The sequence below is a fragment of the Macrotis lagotis genome, chromosome 4, assembly GCF_037893015.1.
Source record: "Macrotis lagotis isolate mMagLag1 chromosome 4, bilby.v1.9.chrom.fasta, whole genome shotgun sequence".
NCBI classification, from domain to species: Eukaryota; Metazoa; Chordata; class Mammalia; order Peramelemorphia; family Peramelidae; genus Macrotis; species Macrotis lagotis.
Window position 1 is genome coordinate 183,162,581 of NC_133661.1, and position 22,282 is coordinate 183,184,862.

Sequence of the window (22,282 nt, forward strand, 5' to 3'; positions counted from 1 at the left end):
TTCTGACCACCCACTGTTGTAGGCTTTGAGATGATGACCCAAGTTTTAGAGCACAGGTGGCCTAGCTCTTAACTGGGCTCTTAATGGCAGCCAGCATGATATTCATCATCTGGCTGGCTCTCTTTCAACACACCTACTGGAGAGATGCTTCCTTTTCTTCTCCCTCATACTTTAGATGGTGATCATCTCCATCCATGTCATTGATACCAACTCAACCAGAGATGTAACAGCAGAGTCTTTGTTTTTTTTTTAACACTTTAATAAAGTCTCTCATCTTGGTTAGATGGCAGAATACAGTGCAGCTCAGATACATAATAAAATTGGTCTCACTCAATTATATAATTTCTTGTTCAACAATAAAAAGAATCAAATGGATTTTTAAATGAACTCTATTATAAAAATAAAAGCTTCTTATAATCCTCACTTATATGGGGAGAGGGAATAGGGAAGGGAAGGAGTAGGAGTCAGAGGTCAATTTTTCCAAGGAGTTGGAAAAAAGGTTTTGGAGATACTAAGGAACCTTTAGGGATCTACAATATTCTCTCCTCCACTCTTCTGGAAGTCTCTCAAGAGGACTGAGGATGCAGGTATAACATTTCTTCATAGTCAGAAGTTTCTGGTCATGCCTTTACTATGTCCATTAAACGACAGGTATTAAAAACAGGAATAAGAGAACTTAAAGGGTTGGGTTGGCATTTGGGGAGGTTCTTCTACTATGGTATCTCAAATACCTAGTAGGATCCAGTTTATGGCAACTCCTCTGGGGTTGGGGAGTCTAGGTGTATATTCATTCAACAGGGTCTTAACAGATATTCCCATGTCATGCTAAAGGAGTTGGACAGAGGAAGAAAAAAAGGAGCTGGAAGTTTGGATTTCATTTGCCATCTTTACAGACCTAGAAGGAAGAAAGAGAATAGGAAAATCAATCACTGGAATATTAAGGTCTTAGCCAGGTAGAACAGCTGGAATTGTTTAGTGTTGTAATAGAAATGGTTCTCACACCATACAGATACCTAGGGGCACAGCACAAATAACTAATTCTGGATAATATGATTTGATTAAGCTGATGGAATAGGAATTGCAACCTTAGGCAAGATACTTAGTCACACTTTTCTCATATAATGCAAAGATTACTTGTTCTCTGACCACTTTATTGGAACTTAAGGCCCCAATAAAATAATGGATTTGAGAGTGAATTGAAAAAATATAAAGTGCCATGGAAATTTTGAATGTTAATCTTATTAACATTTGTTCTTTGTAATCTGATGTGGGAAAGTCTGATGGGTGAAACCAGATTTGTTCTTAAAACTTGGCAAGTATCCTTAGACCAACCCTTCCCTCCAATCTTTGATCCCCTCTATCACAAGATACATTACTTACTTTAGTTTGACCATAGACGAAGTGTCATGAGCAGGTTAAATCCCACAGTCTTCAAGAAGATGACACGGAAAACAATCAGAACCAGGTTCATGGAGTTCAAATCTTTGTCTAAAAAAACAAATTGGTATATAAGGTTACTGGAGTCCCACTCATTAATGAGGTCTTACTTCTCTCTAAGGAAGGTTTGAGTCTATCAGACAGGGGAGGACTGACCATGCTATCTCTTGGTTTCTCTTTCCTCCTCCTCTTCAAGAATGAAGGATAACAATAACTTCCTAATTTTGGACTCTACTTTGTCCTTAGTTACTTGTCTACTAAACTATAGGTGTTAAAGATGAAAGGGACCTTATGGATCATCCAGTTCTAGCCCAACACTTATTTTACAGGTGAGGAAACTGAGACCAAGGGATACACATAAGTCATACAACTAGTAAGAAGAGATGACAGAAACCCTTAGTACTCCAATCCAGAGAATTTCTATTATGCAATACTTGCTTTCTATTAGACTTCATACCTGAAGCATTTGTAGACTAAGTAAGTTTCTTTGATTATTTGACTTCTGGTGGTTAGATTGAAAGATGGGTTGAATCCAAAAGACTACATAACCTGAAGCAAATGCATCCTTAAGGTAGACAATAACTCTCTCAGGAGAAATGAGTACAACTTAAAAAAAAATAACAGACTAACACTGACCTCCCAAAACAAAGGAGTCCTTAGTTAGGTCCTTAGTTCTGAGGGGAAATAACCTCAGTTTTTCAATGGTCTATTATAGTTTAGCCAATTCCAAGCATATCATTCAAAGATTTTTCATCTTTGCTATTAATTCATTTTGGCTATATGAAAAATAATACTGAGAGATTTTAGGAGCCCTTAAATGAATACTTGGTCTTGTAGGAACCAAGCCTCAGAGGGTATGGCCTCCAAGAAGGGAGAAAAATAAAGACTGTGGGAGGAGAGTGACCTTTGAAAAATTCATCTCTCTAGTTCTCAGTTTCCTTTTCTGTAAGTGGAAGGGGTTGGGCTAGATCTGATGCTTTTTTGGTTTTGTGTCATGGACACTTTGGTAATATAGTGAAGCCAATAACCACTTCTCAGAATAGTGTTTTTAAAAATCATAATCGAAGAAAATACTAAATTTTTGTTGGAAGTTAGTGAAAATCAAGATGTATTTTTCCCCATGCAAGTTTATCCATCATCTGAAATCTATCAATAGACCCCTTGCATTGTTAAGCAACCTTGGATCAGATGACTTCTGGGATCCCTTCTAGCTCTAAGTCCTATGTGATTGGAAAGAAAATAAAAAATACCATTCAGGTTATAAAGTATTGCTTTTATTCCCTTACCCCATCTGAGAAAGGTTTCTTGGCTCTAGCCTACTCTGGTCCTTCTTAGGGTTACTATGCATTTTTTTTCTTCATCTACTCTCAAATTCTGTATTAAGAAAGTTTATAATTTCTGGTATTTACCTGTTTCAAAGCTTTGCTTTACATCTTTGACTTTGCATGTGGAACCTGTAAATAGAAAAAAAAACAATCACCTTCATGGATTTTTGAATTGCGTGGTACCTCTAACCCATCTTAGGAAGACATCAAATCATTTAGGAAGATAAGCCATGTGTCATAGAAAATAGACATAGTGCCTTCAGCTCTTTTTTTTTTGTAAGGCAGTGGGGCTAAGTGACTTGCTGAAGATCACACAGCTAGGTAATTATTAAGTGTTTGAGGTCAAATTTGAACTCAGGTCCTCCTGACTCCAGGTTCAGTCCTTTTTCCACTACACCACCTAGCTACCCTAGCACCATTAGCTTTTGAGGGAAAAACTCACTAGTGGTTGTCAAAAGCCATTTATTCTCTATGATTTTTCATGGTTGGTTCATTTTAGATCAACTCCCTTCCACCACTGCACTTCTTCCCCCATCTCCCCCATGCCTCTTTCCACTGCTCAAAAAGGATTGCTATTAGGAATGGAAAGTTTACTGATCACTAGACCCCTCAGTAATAAAAGTATAAGGTAAGTGACCTTTTCTTGGATATAAGGTAGAGATGTCCCTTAGTACAGACTATGGAAAAGAAATTGATTTTAGAAGCTGTTTATCTAGACTAGAGTCACAGCAGAACCCCTACAAAGGGAGTCCCATTTTCTTGAGGGAAAGTTTCATACTGACCTGAGGCTTGAGTCAAGTTGACCATGTTTTGCTGGAATGCCTTTGTGCAATCGATGCTTGATTTATCACCCCATGCCACTGCTCCATAACTCTTAGATTCCATTGTCATCATCTCCAGCACTGTTGGGTCACTACTATTTGTATGAGCATCTTTGATGGACTTATTAGAATCAAAGTCTGTGAAGAGGCAGACTGAAATGTCACTTGACTTGGGGCTTCTTAGTTGGTACAGAGCTGGCTGAGGATCATTGATAACTGTGAACAGAAAAGGCATGGAGTTTAAGAGATGCTGTTTTTTCCCTTTTTCTTACACCTTCTTTCCTCATATTAACTCACTATATGAGCTGGAATTGTTATACCAGAATCTAAAAAAGGTAAATCTACCCTGCTCAGAAGATACTGTTTTCGGACTTTTTTGTTTTTGTTTTTGTAAGGCAATGGGGTTGTGACTTGCTCAAAGTGGCACAGCTAGGTAATTATTAAGTGTCTGAGAGGCTTGATTTGAACTCAAGTCCTCCTGACTCCGGGTTCAGTGTTCTATCTACTATACCACCTAGCAGACCCTATTTTCAGACTTTTAAAACTAGAGAGAATAATTATTATAGATAATAGAGATGCTGTGTATAGATATTACATACTTCCTCCCAAAGGTCAATGAAAAATACAGCAACACTTGTAGTAACATAACTGCAAAAAAATAGATATCCATTAATTGGAAGAATGACTAAACAAATTGTGGTGTAAAATGGATTATTCCTTCAGTATGATTCAGTAAGTATATATTAAGTGCCTACTATGTTGCAATTAACAAGCTAGGTTTTGGGGAAGAAACCATTTATAGGATAAACACAGAGAAAAATGGGAGGACCTATAGGAACTACTGTGCAAAGTGAAATGAGTAAAACCTGGAAAATGGTATAAAACAATTAGTTCAACAGTATGTATTGAAAGAATAAAATAATATAGCTAAATATTATATAATTATAATGATAAACTTGGTCCTCAAGAAGAGAAGGCAAAGTGTACTTTTTTCTTTGTAGAAATGGGAGGGGCTGGGGTGTGGAGCATTACATATATTGTCAGATGTGTTGGATGGTTTTACTGAACTTTTTTCTCCTTCCCCCTTTTTTATTTTTTGTTTTTTGTTATAAGAGATGACGCTTGTGAAGTGGATATTTAGAAATGAAGGTGACATAAAAACAAAGATAGTAACAAAAATTTTTAAAAATACTATGAAATATACTGTGATAGAGGCAGAATCAGACCAAAGTCCCTAACAAAGAGATATAGTTTAGGAAAGATAATGATTATTATCCAGACAATAATGTACAGGTTATATATAGTTAGATTATATATAGTTAGATCTTTACCTATATAGGTTACCAATCACTATATATTATTAAGGAAAGATACTTCAAATTGATAATGAGTTGGGATTGGAATTGGGAAGTGGTTGGAGAGTATGTTGGGTTACTTTTGGAAAGTTAGGAAATTAATGATCTAAAACTCCCTGAAACAGTCCCATTTTCAATATCAATATTTTACAGGCGTTATTGTATGATTATCAGCCTTACAGTTCTCAAAAAATATGGGTATCAATAAGGCATATGATGAGTGAGACAGCAAATGGTGAATGTGAAGAGCCAACACACTGTAAACAAGGAATTAGAGAGAAGACCTGGAATAAAGGATGATAAGAAAGAAATGTTCTAGTGACAGATTGGACTGGCCATGTGCTAAGAAAGATGAATGACTGATGAATGTCTTGTTTTCTTCATAGGTATCCTTGTGATGTCAAAAGTGAGGCAAACTTATAAGGGTTTTATATCAACACCAATTTGGAATAACTGTCCTGTCAGTTGGAAATTTCTGATCCAATAACTTATTATGGTATATGCCTCATGGCCTTATTATAACATTTTAAAACCTATTATATCTCTCTACAACTTACTTCTGTGAAATAAGTAGAAACTGGACACTCCATTTATTTCTGGGACTTGTTCAGCTTTTTTTTTTTTAGATGTTCAGGGTTTTAGGGATTCTTCCTGTATATACTTCCCCACTTCCTATGTTTAGAAGAAGTTGAAGTTTGAAGGGAAAAATTAACACATCTAGGCCACCCAGAAAGTAGAACAGAGTTAGGGTTTGATTCTCCTGTGCCCAAAGGCCTCCCACAGCATTGCTTGTTTTTTTCTATGCAGATCTTATACTAAACCATTGTGGTCTTGGCTACAAAAACATCCTGCAGAACTGAGACCTGTAGAGAAACCAAGCCCTAGGCGTAGATGAGAGAAGCTTAGTCAAAAGAAAAACAAACTGGAGAGGTGACCTTTATGCATTGGATTGCCCCTACTTGGAGACAGAGTAGGTGGTAGAAAAGTCTACTTCTTTAAGTTAACACCATTCAGATATTTGAAAAGTATGCATTCACATTCTATTACCCATCCTGAGAATTATTGTGAGGAAAGTCTGTAAACCATAAAGCATTTTACATATCCATGTGAATTTTTATTACCATTACCCATTAAGTCTGTTCTTTTCCAGGAAAACACTCTCGTCTTCCCCCACTCCCCGCCCCACTTCCTAAAATAATGGGGTTTGTTGAACTTAAAAAAAGATAGGATTGGAGGAAGCTCCCTCTTTGCATTAATAGATTAGGAAGGAAATAGGGGAAAAGTAGGTAAGATTTTGAGTGTTCATTAGACTGGTAAGCACGTGAATGGATTATGGGGAGCCTATGTAACTGCTTTCCCTTGTTGTTTTTAAGTAGGTAGGCTAGATTCTCCTCTGCATACAATGGGTTATAGGATGTTAGTGCTTGGAGAAAGGGAGATGATCTGGCTGGGTAGTCTTTCCTAAACTGTGAGCAAAGGAGCTTTTATACTTGCAACCAACATCCTCAAGTTTTTTTGAAAATCAAGGAGACAGAGGGTAGCAGAACCCATTACAGGATTTACTGTCTGGCTTCTCAGTTTTCTTTAGGTTCCAGGCATGGGGTCACTTGGAAGGCTTCTTTCAGCAGTTCCCTAAGCAGCCACTTAGCAGGCTAAGCAATTCAGAAGCTTCTAGAGTTGAGTGGCAGCGGGCCCAGACCTGAGTCACATCAGTTTAGCCTCACTTTTTGCTCTTTTGTCCTGGAGGCATTGTGGGCTAATGGGTGCCCTTTCTTCCACCGTACCTTCCCTCATCAGCCCAATCTGATATGATATGTACAACTTGTTGGGTGCCCCTCCTCAAACTAGTTCCAATATTTTAGTTTACAGATTCCATTTTTACCCTTATTCTTCTTCAGTCCAACATCTTCCTTAAAAACAAACAACTTCTTTCCCCTCTCTACCTTATTCCAAAACTCCAAAACAGTCCAACTATATGCAAGTCTGTGTGCTAAATGATTGAGATTCAAGAATGAAGAATGGTTTATACAGAATTGTTTGCAGATTGTCTGTCTACCCCCTCCATCATTAGATTACAAATTTCTTGAGGGCAGAAGCTATATTTGTCTTTTCTTTAGTTTATCTCCTCCCCCAAGAGTGCTTGGCACATATTTGATGTTTTGCAACTGCTTATTGACTTTACCCTCAAGTAGCATGCAACTTAAAATGGGCAATACAGAATTTATTAAGAAAGAAATAATATAAGGAAGGGAAGAAGAGTTTCAGATTAAGGGCACCAGAAAACAGGAAGATGGCCAGAACACTTTCAATTGTTAAGTGTAAAATCCAAACAATTTTTTTGTACTATTTGATTTTGCACAAAAGCTACATAAATATGAGTACTGAAGTTGTTTGATTTGTCGAGGCGCTTTCTCAGCAGGGTAGTTTACCTAATCTAAGTCTCAATCTAGTCCAACTGCAAATGGTCAAAAAGCTATGTTTAGATTTTCTAGGGCACAAAGCAGGTATATGTCTGGTCTGTAGCTCACATAGTATTTATACAGGTCTAGGAGCTCAGAAATCTGAATTCACAACATGGCCATAGTTCTAGACCAAATTTGTATTCTCAGAACAGGTCTTATAGCTCACAAAGGATCATAGATCTTGGAGCTGGTTGGGGTTTAAGAAAAACTCCCTTCAAACTCCCTCATTTTATTGAGAAATTGAAGCCAGGATTAGTGAAATAACTTGCTAAAAAGTCATACAGGCAATAATTGAGTGGCAAAGATGGATTCTGAACTTGTCTTCCAATTCCAATTCTAAAACTCATTATATCTTGCAATCTTGACTCACTTATCACAACTGTACCAATGGTCAGTTGATCCATGTAGGAACTAAAGAATGAAGATGAGCTTGCATTACATCTCCCACTCACCACTTCCCATAACCCCATTACAGAAAGTCCCAGATACCCACTCGGTTAAATAATAGGCTAACTTCTTTCCAAGAAAAAGGCAGGCAGTACCTGAAAATGGGCCTCACAGAAGATCTCAGCTTCAGACTGGTGCTCTGGCCTGGGCTCCTTTTCTTATTCCTGTGTGTAGTTTTGACTACAGACTCCTCTGTTCATTTCAAGACATTGATGCTCCTATTTTCGCCACCCTTGAGATTTCTAAGAAAGTCAACTTCTCTGCCTACCTTTCTATTGCTCTATTCAACATTATTTTCAATATTTTCTCCACATTCTTCCCCTCCCCACCAAGAAAATCAAACCACTGGCATTCCTACCTCCATTTTCCGTACTTATGCAGTTGAGCCTAGGATGCTCCTTTTTGTACCACCCATCTACCATGGCTCAGCTCAAATTCCACTGCTTCCAAGAATGCTTCACCCTTAGTCTCTCCCAACTTCTACTGAATTTATAATATTTTAACAGCTTATTGTAATCTTACTATTCTATGTGTTTTAGTTTTGGCTCAGCTATAAGTTCTTTGAGGGAGGAAACCATGTCTAATGTTCTGTCTCAATTACTCATTACATGTATGTAAATAGATCAGTTAGTAAGCCTTTGTTTTACCCTTTTTTTTGTATTCCCAGTATTCCCTGGGATAAATTAAATACTAAATAAATGCTTGTTGATTGACTAGGTGCTATAGTGCTAGCTGCTGGAGATTAAAAAAACAAAAACCAATCCATCCTTTCCCTCAATCTCTCAGGTCCATTTCCTTATCTTTAAAATGAGTGAACTGGACTAGATGACCTTTACTGAACATCTTATGATCCCTTCTAGGTCTAAATCCTATAGTTCCCATGAGAAGGATGACTCACCAGATATGACAGTCAATTGGGTACCTTTCCCAAATGTGAGTTTATTTATGGTTCCAGGATTTACACCATCAGTGATAGCATTACAGAAAACCATTGGTCCCATATATTTCTTAACAGAGGATTAAGAAGTGATTATTAGAATAATAACTATTCCATTTTCAGACTTTCTTCTTCAGGCAGTGATAGCTACTCTTCCTCCTCCCTATGCCATATCACAGAAATACTTGTAAATCCCTAATATTGAAGGTATAAGGTAGATGCAGTTGTCCAAATTCTTTCCCCAAGGTATTCAGAGAGTGACTTTCCTTTATTCTATCATTTATATTCCTAATATCCAGCCTGAGGATAGAGTTTCTCTACCCCCAAATACTGAATCCTGGTTTTCTAAAATTTTTGAGAGAAAGAAAAATATGATTTTGCAGTTGTAAGGAGGGAAACCTATCATCTTGAGCATGGAAGGATTAATTACCATTATTTTCCTTTGCCCCAGCCTACTCACTCACTTGGATATATGTTCAACCTGGTCCCGGATCCAAATATCAGACTGTCACCACCTCCTGCTAAGTTCTCACAGCAGAGGAGGTCTTTGCACTAACCTTCACAATGATATTCACTGCTAATGTAATTGTCCCGAGAATCTCTTTCAAACCCTTGGGATTTCATTACCTGACTCTCTACTTTCCTTAAGTTTAGTGTTAAGGAGATGTGTGGATGGGTGGGGGTTAGAGAGGAACATTAATAGTAGTATTATAGCAATGACCAAGCCTTGAAAAGTTCATTCAGATTTAGTGTATCCTCTGTCCCTCCTCCCCAGTGGTGAGATTAGAATTGTCCCCATTAGAGTGTCAACAATCTGGACTTTACATTGACCTTGGCCAGGCTACTAAAATTTTTCAGAGCTAGACATTATCCACCTATAAAAAGAGGGGATTAGACTAGATCTGACTTCTAAGGTCCCTAGAGTTATGATCTTATGAACACTACTGTAATCAAATGATTATCACATTGGAAATAGGAGTCATATTAAATGTACTTATTATTAATCCCAGAAAATTTAGCTACCCCCTTGCAATTTATATTTGCCCATTAATTTAGATAATTTATAGAATATTTAGATTATCTATTGCTGATATCATTGGCTTTATTCTAAAGCACACAACATCTGAGGTACTTTATATGTGTGTGTATGTATATATCTATATATATATGTATGTATGAATACATATACATATATATCTAAATCAAGAATATAGTCTAGGGTCTATGAACTTTTTTTCAAAAAAAATTTTTTGATAGCCTTATTTAAATATAATTGGTTTCTTTTATAATATCATGTAGGCCAACAAAACCCAAGTTCTAGTAGGTTTTTAGCAAACAGGAAAGGCATTGAGCATGAGCCTGAATGATGGATTGTACAGCTTTTGTCCCCAACAACTTACAACTTACAACTCATCAGATTGCTAAAGGGGTCCATGACACGCAAAAAAGGTTAAGAATTCTTGACAAAAACTGTCCTGTCTATTTCTATTTCTATTTGCTTGTCTTGATACTCATGTCTCTTTCTTAGATATGATAAGTGGAAGTCTTTAAAAATTGGGGAACCTCCTGAGTGGAAAAGACTGGTTCTCATCTGTCATAAATCACTATCTGGATATCCTTTTAGTTCCTGCCACATAATTTTTGGTGATTATTTGTATCATAAATACAGGACTACATGGTCAGCCTGGTCCCTTCTCAAAAAGGCAGTTTATCGGGGTGACTAGGTGGTGCAGTGGATAGAGAACTGACCCTGGAGTCAGGAGTACCCGAGTTCAAATTCAGCCTCCCGCTTAATAATTACCTAGCTGTGTGGTCTTGGGCAAGCCACTTAACCCCATTGCCTTGCAAAAAACCTAAAAAAATAAGGCAGTTTATCATAGCCTTCAAGATGTGCATGGTAGGTAGCAGTTTGACATATACTCTTTGAATTTCTCTACTAGCCTAGATGGATGTGGGAAGAGACATACTCTGCTCCACTTTTGATTTCCAACATCCAGGATCTCAAAAAATAGTTTTTCCTTTGGCTATCAAAGCAGAAAGAATTCAAATAGGATGCCAGGAAGGAGTTTCAAGCTGCTTGAAACCTGCAGGGCTATAAACTGTAAAAAAAACAAAAAACAGTAATGAATCCTAGAGGTCATTGAATCTATTTCCCTGGAGAAGACTTTTCAAAATAAAAATAGCCATCTATCTGGGATTATATAAATCCTTGAAGGCAAGAAAATAGAGATTCTGGGGGGGGGGTCCCTTTTAGGATCTAGAATCCTTTACTGCCTCATCTGTAGAACAAGAAAGTGGGATTAGATGACCTCTAAGGGTCTGTAACCCTAAAACACATTAAAAAAAAATTGGTAGTGCTCTGCATATAGTTGACTTCAGACAAATATTTGTTGAACTGAATTGATCATCAGTGTTTCCTCCTAACATTATGATTCTATTCAATCTATTTGATCAAATCACTGAACACTCAAGACTGCTGTGTGGCAAGTGCTCGGAGCACATCTTCAGTAATTGCTCACAAGCAGAAATTGATGTAGACAAAAATTGTTCAAAGCAGACATTGATGCAGACAATTACATGCAGCTCATGCAGAACCCAGACACTCAACTTTGCAGTCTACTTACTAGGAACAACGACCACTTTGCTGCCTTTCCCAAAAGTAAATTTGTAGTTTCCTTCTGTTACCCACTGTGGAATCATACACTACAAAAACTACTGCCCCTCAGCTCTAACTATAAAGGCAGAAAACCCCCATTGTTGAGATATGAAAAATGCATAGTTTTTGGAAAACCTTCCAGAGAATAATCCATTTCTCCTTTTGGTCTTGGGAAGAGGGATAACTGCTTACCTTTGGAATCAGATCCCTTTTGGCTAAAGCATTATGCATCTCTTCTTTGCTGCCTTGCTAGCATAGCCATTGGAATCCTGAATAATTTCCAAATTGAACCTATAATGCTCACCTTTATTTGACATTTTAAGATGTGCAAAGCATTTTCCTTTCCTCACAGTGATCCTAATTTTATAGAAGAGGAAACTGAGGCTTAGAGAGATTGTGACTTGCACGGGGTGTTACAACTCGGGAAGGATGGAGGCAAGAATCAGACTTTGTTCTTAAATGCTCTTTCCACTTCATAAGATCCTGAAGAAATATGATAGGTTTTCAGAGAGTACCACAAATCCAGAACAAAGGGAGGAAGGCATGGTTTTTGGACTATGAGAATCTTACAGTGAAAACAAGATGACATGAAGTACAGAGAAAGACTGCCTTTGAGAAATGAGATTCTAATCAGTTGTTGAGAATCTTAAGGGAAAGGAATTCTCATTGGTAGGGATTACTTTTAAAGGCTTAATATGTTACTTTTGCTGCAGTAAAAACTCTTGTTTTGAGCTTAATCTAGATGGCAGACACATATACAGTGCCTTTTTTTTTTTACTTTAATGCTCTGATTCTGTTGGGATGAGTATTCTTTCCACTGATATAGATCTCAATCCTTCTATAACTATGATTATGAATTTCTAGTATTCAATCACTGGTCATGCTCTTCCAATCATCACTTTGTGATCAACATGGTGATGAATCTATTTGAAATTAGTCAAGTTTGTTTGGGGACAAAAGGTGTACAATCTATCATTCAGGGTCATGCTTGGGTTTTGTTGGCCCAGTCTCTGAGAATTCAGTGTCACTTCTCTACCATGATAAGACCAGGACAGGACTTTAGTAGAAGAAATGAGAATTACAAAGTATTTCAAAAGATGGTCCTCTGAGCTGTGAATTCACTGATATGGTTATAATATTTGTAAAGTGTTCGGCACAGCATATAGCAGGCACTTAATAAATGCATATTTCCTTTCTTCCCTCCTCCTCTGCCTAGTTAGATCAAAACTCCTCCACATTTTAGTCATTCATTTCATGAATTAACATAGTCAACCTTTCTGGCGATAAAACTCTCCGGATTTATCTTTGAGAATTGTTTGGGTCTTTTGAGAACCATTTGGTCATCATATAGGCATCATGATAAACATCAGAGTAAGACTTCCACTGTAATATACTTTGAGTAGGTCTCAAAGGAAAATAACTCTCCAAATGTTTTTGTCCAATTTTAAAGGTCTTCCTACCCTCTCTTCTTTAGGTAAGAACTAATTTCATTTCTTTGTTGATATTTTCTCATAGCCCTAGTCCAAGTATTCTTATAAATGATTGACAAAAATTCAGGAACCTTGAGGAGCTTACTTATCTCTTTTAATGACACCCAGATGGTGACAAATAAATCTCAGATTCATAGTCCTATTTTGTCTCTTCAAAAAACCTTTTGTCTCAAATGGCCATAGATGACAAGTCATCAATATATTATCATAATGCTGGGGAAGCTAATTTTCTTTATCACCCTTTTCTCTTTCCCCTGCCCTCCTCACCAAACTATAATCACAAATTACTTTTAGAAAGTAACCTTCTTAGGCACAGTGGAGCAAGCAGAATCAGGAGAACAATTTGCATGATAGTTATAGTCATAAAAAAAAACATTTAAAAAACTTAGAAACCTTATCAACTAATTGATTAATCATGACTTTGAAAGACCAATGGTGAAGGAATTTTCTCCCCCTAATCATTAGAGATGTTTTGAACTAGAAGTAAGGAATGAGGCATACATTTTTAGGTGTGACTAGTGTTGATTTGTTTTACTTAAATCTGATTATTTGTTATGGAGATGAGAGGTAGATTTCTATTAAGGAGATGGGCTGAATCAGTGAGAAGTGACAGTGATATAGAATAAGAAAAGAATAATAGCAAAACAGTAAACAAATAATTTACCCTTTAAACCAGTGCTGAGTAGCCAGCATAATAGTGGGCTGAATAACTATAAAAAGTGAGCTAATGATACACAAGCTTAGACTTAGATTCTATGAGAATAAATTGTGATCACTGAACCTTTGACCAAATTAGAAGATTAAGATATTTACTTGCATGGATTTGGAGCCTGGTCCCATTCCCCCAAATGGAATTTCTAGCTTGTACACTCTGGTTCAAAGCATAACAAACTACCTGTACCTTGTATCACAAGATGGCTGCCTAAAGCCGTCTTCCAAATTTACTGTCACATTACATTATACAAACCTATTTCATGGTTGTGCTGTTCATGAAAATTCGTTTCCTATGTCACTTTAATCATAACAACAATACCACTTCCCAAATTCTTCTCCCTTATTATACCAATCTCTTCCTTGTCACTTCATTAAATAACTAAAATGTAATTTATATCCCAGATACCAAAGAGATTATAGAATTATTACCACAATCACCAAGGCAAAAGAGGCTCATTGTGGGGAAGGAAAGGGAAGTCTTATTCTGGAAAACTATTAGAACTCAGATCTGTTTTCTTTTGAGATAAGGCATCTGTCCCTATAGAATTTAATAGGCATATCACTAGGGGAAATATCCATTTAAGAAAATAAGACGGGGTGGCTAGGTGGCGTAGCGGATAAAGCACTGGCCTTGGAGTCAGGAGTACCTGGGTTCAAATCCGGTCTCAGACACTTAATAATTACCTAGCTGTGTGGCCTTGGGCAAGCCACTTAACCCCATTTGCCTTGCAAAAAACTAAAAAAAAAAATAAGAGGAAGAAAGATGAAGGGTCTGGAGGCCAAGGAGTAAGGTGGCAAGTATTGAACCTCACAGCTTGAGGGAGGAAGATCTTTTCCAATGGCTTCACTTTGGAAAATGGCATCATTGCCTGGAGACATGTTCAGAAATCAGTAGACAAACGCTCTTACTCAATTCACTCTCAGTAATTTCTTTTGATCAGCTTCTCAGCTTAAAAGACATAAGTAAACAGCCCTTAGACAAACCCTTTATCAATGGAAAGGAACTTATCATAGTTTGCTCTCAGAGGGTTCATTTCATAATCCTCTTTGTCTGGAAAATTTCCTTTATCATTTCTCTAAAACTCACATGGATAGATGAGAATGTATGAGAATGTAACTTCCACCAGCTATACACCCTAAAGGCATTCTTTTCAATAAGCCATTTCACATCACAATATTCATTCTTTCATATTTTTTCTCTATCTCTCCATCTTTCTATGTCTCCCTTTGCCACTTTGTCCTCCCCTCCCCCAACTTCCTCCTTCAATTTTTGGGTTCCCCTTCCCTATGGATCACAATATGGACTGAATAAAGATAACTCACTGAGTTAGGCTTATCAACTCACCCAGATTTCAAGAGTGTTATCTGAATTGTCTCAGTTGCTCCTAACTTCATTGCAGAAGCTGGGTTTTGGTTTTTTTTTTGAGGAGCAGAGCTGGGTGAGTTGGACAGATACGTTATTCCTCCACCCCAATTCTCCTGAGAGCAGAGGAATAAAAAGAAACATAATTCCTGAAAGTACTCTGAAGGAAAAGCATACTTAGATGGCAAATTGTCAAAGGACTGAGACACTGGGAACCCTAGTATTCAGAGGAAACAATCATTTAGGAAAAGTATCTAAGGATTCTTTGAATGGGTTGAGGGGGATGAGAACATATATATATATATAATATATATATATATATATATATAATATATATATATGTATAATTTTTTAGTTTTTGCAAGGCAGTAGGATTAAGTGACTTGCCTAAGGCTACACAGCTAGGTAATTAATAAGTGTCCTAGGCTGGATTTGAGTTCAGGTCCTCCTGATTCCAGGGTCGGTGCTCTGTGTCACCTAGTTGCCCCTGAGAACCAAATTTTAAAGTCATTGTTTACCAAGGACCATCTCTGAAAATGTTGAGTTTTCTGGCCTTTTCTTACTTTTTTTTTCATTTGTCAGATAAATGAGACAAAAGAGGAATATGGAAAATAGCACTAGATTTGGATTCAGAGGACTTGGCTTGGAGTCTTGATTCTGTTATTTATCACTAAGTGTGATTTTGAGAAAGTTGTTTCTTCACTCTGGGCCTCAGTGTCCTCCATAAAATGAGAATTGTGAACTTGATCTATTAGATCCTGTCTAAACCCTCTGATCCTGTATAGTCTGTCCCCAGTCATAATGAGCTGGACAAAATTCCATGTTTTTGTTCTCTATACTATAGGGTTCTCAACATCTTGTCTGTTTCAGTGACTGTATAGGTGAAGGTCACTGATTTTAAACTGTTCCTAAGCTGTCCGGAACTCAGAACAAGATGCAGTTATTTCTTTTTCTTTACCAGTGAATCTGGCTCCTATCTGTATTACAGCGTTTCAGAGAAGTACAAGAGATTTTCTGATTTCCCAACTTCATAGTCATACTTGTATAGGGTCCTGAATTGTAAAGGATTACAAACCTTATAGGAGAGATCAGAGATGCTGCAAGAAGTTATAGAACAGCAGGGATAGAAATAAAATAAGGGACAGGAAAAAGGTCCTAGAAGGTGGCAATACCTAATTCATGAAGTCTGGTGTCTGTGCAAGGTGTGGGGCAAATATGAATAAGAACTCCCATACTTACTTGACATCACTGCCACTTGGGTCCCCTTTCCAAAAATATATTGGTTGTTTCCATAACTCACACTTTAGGTTACTGCCTTACAAAAAGGTTATGGTATGACATACCATAAGATAGACTGGGATGTGTTAAGCTGAATCAAGAGATTTTTACCTCTCCGCCAGACCCCTAAAGCAGAAATAGTTGATTCTGAAGCCAAAGGATTGTTTATAATGACCTATAATTATCTCAGTTGCTCCTAACTTCATTGCAGAAACATTTTTATTACTGGGTTTTTGGGAAGCAGAGTTGGGTGGGTTGGACAGGGCACATTACTCTAGCTCCACTCTCCCAAGAGCAGAGAAATAAAAAGAAAACATAATTCCTGAAAATACCCTAAAGGAAAAACATGTTTAGATGGGGCCTTAGTATTCAGAGAAAACAATCATTTAGGAAAAGAATCCAAAGGTCCTTTGAATGGGCTGAGGAGGATGGTCTGGAGATGAAGAAATGATGGCTTTAAATTCATCCATCATACTATAAGTGTTGTTATTTTGGGCTGTTGTTTTCTTTTGTAATGTGAACTACCTGCCCATAAATATAGTTTCTATTTCCTGGAAGTTCAAAAATTTGTCAAAACATCATAGAGAAAATTTACCAGCTCTGTGACTTCCCAGACCACTGCTAACTTTCCTGGCTTTACTCCCCCACCCCACCCCACTATCCATCCTATTAATGATGAAGACTATTTCACTTTTTATATTTTTCATTTCTAGGGCTTAGCATAGTACCTGGTAAACTGATGCTTTTTTATTCATCCAGGGAGAGACATATCTGTATAAATATGGACAGACATACTACCACTTTTCTGCCTCATCCCTGCCATTTTGGTGAAGAAGGCCTTACCTTTTCACTCAGATATTTCTTACTTTGCCAGGACTGAGGCAGAGTGAGAATGTCTTCAGCATCTTACACTAAGACATAACATTAAAAGAACAAGTGTAGCACGACTTGGAGCCAATGTATCCTTTTCTACATCTGAATAAGATTCTTGGGTCTCTCATTCATGACTCATTCATGTACTTCTTGCTGCCTCATTTACTGGTATATGGTCACCCACCTTATATATCAGAGGGACAGATGTGAATCTTTCAGTTTTATTTTAGAAACATTTTAAATTGAATTATTTTCATTTTATGCCAAGGAAGAATGAAGAAGCCAGGAATAATTTATGTAAAAGTACTTTGAAAAACTATAAAAGTATAATAAGAATATATAGTATTATCATAACTGTATAAATATGCTATAAGGCACAGCAAAGATATTGACTCTTCCATGTGAATCCCCTTTATAAAATGGTACCCTGAAACTGTCCAGTGACTGAATTTTTGTCACAATATGATAGTCTAAGGTAGTTAATGCATAAAATGCAAAAAAAAAGGTAAAAGGCAGCCTCTGTTCTCGGAGTTCGGAGTTCTTAGTCTAATGAGGATGAAAACATGCAAATAAATAACTATATACAAACAAGATATAGATAAGATAAATTAAAGCTAGTAATGGAAAGGTACCAATGTTACACCTGATACTAAATCTGGAAAATAAGTCTCTCACAGAGTGACTGTGAAAACTTAACTCTATATCATTTCTACTTAACCTGAATCTCTTGACTAGTAGTATTATGAACATATCAAATTATGAGTTCCAATTTATTTCTTCTTTTAAATAGTATTTCATCCTTTATTAGGAAATATTTTCCTCCTTAAGCAAAATACAAGCCAGGTTATGTCACAAAACTTACTTGCTTTAACAATCAGCCTAGTTCCTTTTCCAAAGAAGACTTTAAAGTTTCCTGAGCTTCCCACAGTGATTTTTACTGCAACAAAATGAGCAATTTCATCCATCCTCCCTTTCTACTTATATACCACAGCTTGGGATCTGGCTCTTTTATAGGAAATGATGCTTGAGGAAAAAAAAACTATTAACAAGTAGCATTTTAAAAACATTTTCTTTTTGAAATATATTTAGGTTTTTGGTGAGTCTACAGGATCCTATTAACATGTCCTCCATTGTTCTCCTCTTTTTCAATCAGAATCATTTTGTACTCTATATTAACTATGAAAGTTATATCCTTCATCATCTATTCTCTCAATCTATATATTTTTATGGCTGGAACTTTCTTTTTTTCTTTTAAAATAGTATTTTTTCTAATTATATGCAAAGACAATTTTAAACATTCATTAAAAAAATAAAATTTAGAGTTTCAAATTTTTTCCCTCCCTCCCTCCCCTTCCTTCTCCCTAAGAGGCTAGAATTTTTCAATAGTGGAGGCCCTTTGTCTCAGAATAAAATGTTGCTCCATTTCAGGATGGTCCAGATTTATGTTTATCAATATTCTTTGGCCTTAGATCTATGCAAAGAAATGGCATGTATATGATGTGCTTATTGGATGAAACCCAGAACTAGGTCCCTCTTCTGAAGTTCATTCCTCCCGTGACAACTCTCTCACTGTATCACAAGATCTTACAGAAATTCCTTCAAGGTGCAAATGCATTTTGGTTCCCTGAATATAGCTGTAGAGGACCAATTATTTGAATTTCTTCTTTGATTTAAGAAATGCAAATTTGAATGGATAAAGGATAAAGGCAACAAGTTTAATACAGTTGTACAAGGCTTGGGCATAGGAAAGACTGATCTTTGGAAGAGGGACACAGAAAAAGGGAGACAGCCCCCATTCTAAAGGGATGCTTTAGAAATATTAGGAGCACAAGGTCACATTTCTCAGTGATCTTATTGATGAAAAAGCAGACTAAAAATATTTCATGTATTAAAAATATTTGCAAGGGACTTCACAGATACTCTTTATCTCATTGATCTGTATAATAAGCTAGGTAGTACAAATGGTCTAATTAAAAAAAAAAGCACTGGTTTTAGATTCCAAGGCCCTGGGTTCAAATTCCATTTTTGGACCTCAGTTTCTTCCTTTGTAAATGTGGGTGATTGCCTAGATGACTTCTGATGTCCCTTCTAGATCTCTGACCCCATGATATATTTATTGTTATATACATTTCACAAATGGGTAAACTAAAACCAAATGAGGCAAAGTGATAGTGTGATTTACCCAAGGTCACACAGCTAGCTATTATTGTCAAGGTTATTCACCGAGAAATATAAAACCAAAAATCTTTAGCAAAATTCTTTATAATTAAGATATTTCCTTTGCTTTGGGATGTGGCACTCACTTGTCTAGGAAATATCTATAAAGTCTCTTTTCTTGAGTGATAGAAATACTGGGAAAACTTTGAAGCAAATTTTTTGTTGATTATAGATTCTTAAAATGCTTTGCCATTACCTGTATGAGTTTGGACAAACCATTTAACCACATCTTTAAAATGAGGATTTTGGATGAGATGGTCTCTACTACTCCTTCTAGCTCTAAAATCTATGATTCTATGATCTGTAATTCTAATGGAACTTTGAAATCTTCCAATCTGAGCTTACCCTTTATTACTAAGAAAACAGAGAACCAGAGAGCTTAAGTAATTTTCCTAAGGTCTCACAACTTCCCAATAATGAAATTGGGATCTCACTCAAATCTACTTCCCAATCAATTTTCCTTTCTGTTTTGTTACTACCTTCCTCCTCCCTTCCTCCATTCTAATTTTGCATTATTAACCTTTCATCCCCAGTTCTTTTCTCATCAGAAATACAGGTGATTTAATAGATGATGGCTATCAATCAGCTTCTCCAGCCATTTCCTTTGGGGCTCTATATTTTCAGGTTTCTAGTTACGGGACTTCCTTCAGAACCTCTTGAGAAAAAAGCTTTGCAGTTTGATAATTTCTAACCCCTAAAGAAAACTTTCTGGATTGTGATCTTATTTTTTCCCTTTATCTTATATTTTTTGGTATCACTATTCTTAGTAACACAGTGAAGTTGAAAGGAAACTTTCTGTAAACCTGAAAGGCTATATAAATGTGTTATAATAACAATAATGTAATTATTTCATTAAAACATAACTACTTTCTTCCATCCCAAATTCTATTTTGTCCATTTAACTCTGATACTTACTTGTTTTCACTCTCAGTTGTGTCCCTATCCCAAAGGTGAGTTTGGTTACTGCTCCCCCATAAATCACACAGTGATTGATGCTATATGATAAACTCTTTGCCTGGTATCTTTACCTGTTTCCTGATTTTGCTGCTTCCTTCTCCCCCTGCCTCCCTACCCCTGGAATTAGGGAATATTAAGGATTTAAAATTGACATTGTTGCCAGATTTGCATGGATGAAGTAAAAATGACTCCTGACCTCCCACAATCAAATAATCTATATTGCCTTTGTAATCTTCTTGAATTTATTGAATAATTCAGTTACAATTTCAGTTCACACTGACTATGGAGAACTGACTTTTATGATGGATTTAGGTAGAATGACTTTTGATTATCCTCTGTGAAAGGAGATCCTGTGGCTATATGAAGCAGATTATCCACATCTCCAGTTAATAGAAGGCAAGGAAGGGATTGAAGGACTATAATGACCAAGGGAAGCAGTAATCTAGATAATAAACATCAAACATTCTTTGCCTGAAGTTTTTGGTTGTTTCATATAAAATAGCTTAATGCCTTAATTATCCTGGTTTAAAGTTTCTCACCTATTTAAACTTGGCCTAAGAAACTTGGTCTTATTGCCTTTTCTGTACCTTCACATGGCAACTTTCAAAGTCTCAATGTCTCTTTTAAGGGAGATGGAAACCAATTCTGACAAACTTGGAGACAAATAGAGGTCCAGATCTCACCTGGAGAGATAAGGAGCTTGGTTCCCTTTCCAAAGAAGAATTTGTTAAATCCAGAGTACACACTATGAATTAATACCTTACAAAATGGCCTTGGATATTTGTAGCAACTGTGAGATGCAACAGGAAACTGAGGGGATGGATTAGAAGATCTCTAAGGTCTTTTCCAAATCCTAGACTAATTAGACTGAAATTCCATTCCATATGGGAAACTATAGATTTGAGACATTTAGTCTGAGGGAGATAAAACTGGACAAAGGGCTGAGAGAGAAAGAGCCTGTCTTAAGTCTTACCTGAATAGGATTTAGCTATATATGGGTAAGCAGTGTGGTATAATAGCATAATCCTACATTCTAAGTAAGTCACAATCTTTCTTATTGTCAGTTTCCTCATCAGTAAAATCAGTAAAAAAAAAAATAATACTTTGAGTCAAGAATGTGACAAGATCAAAAGAGATAAATGTAAAGTGTTATGACTATTAATAAGAGGCAGCTTGGCATGATGGATACAAAGTAAGCCTTGGAATCAGAAAGATCAGGATTCAGGGTCTGCCTCTGGTACATACTAGCTGGATGATGTTGAACCAGTGACCTAACCTCTCACTGCCCTGGGAAAGTCTCTCAATCTATAGATTGCATATAAGTACCCTATTTTTATCAGTGGAGGTTGTTTTTATATTGGGGGTTGCCTACTATGATTAAATAAATCACAGGACTAGACCATCCCTATCAAAAAAATCAGAAAATTAAAAATGCTTGTACTACAGTTAGACTTCAAGCCTCCATATCAAAGATCCAAGTTTATGCATTATTATTTGCACCAGGAAGGGATTCCTGCAAAATTCATGCCTTCCTCCATTCCAAACTTAAATGGTCTGACACACAGCCTAGATCCTTTTCCATAGATCCAAAGCAGGCTTCCATCACACACACACACACACACACACACACACACACACACACACACACACACACACAATGTATTTTACAAAGTGACAAAAATATATGAAACACTCAATAGTCTGTCTCTCCTTGAAATCTAGAGATATAATCCTTCTGTTTATAGAGATGACCACAAAGGAACTTTCCTTTATCTCATGACTAACACAGCTTATTTAGCTTAATTACAAGTTTGTAACATTCACTGAAAAACATTCATATCACTGTACTATAATGCTTTCCCTCTTGGAGAACCAGCATGATCTGTTTGGGGAAGATTAAGTTTAGTTTTACCTGGAGGTTTTAGAATAGAAGAACTAATCTTTGAAAGT

At 36.6% G+C, this 22,282-nt stretch overlaps 1 gene segment (V, D, J or C); it reads right to left on the reverse strand.

The window, feature by feature from the left end:
• Positions 1–237: 237 nt before the first annotated feature.
• Positions 238–16,923, reverse strand: LOC141521910 (T cell receptor alpha chain constant-like). The segment is given in 5 exon segments: positions 238–895; positions 1,381–1,488; positions 2,847–2,891; positions 3,545–3,799; positions 16,247–16,923. Coding segments are annotated over 4 exon segments (414 nt in total).
• Positions 16,924–22,282: the final 5,359 nt, after the last annotated feature.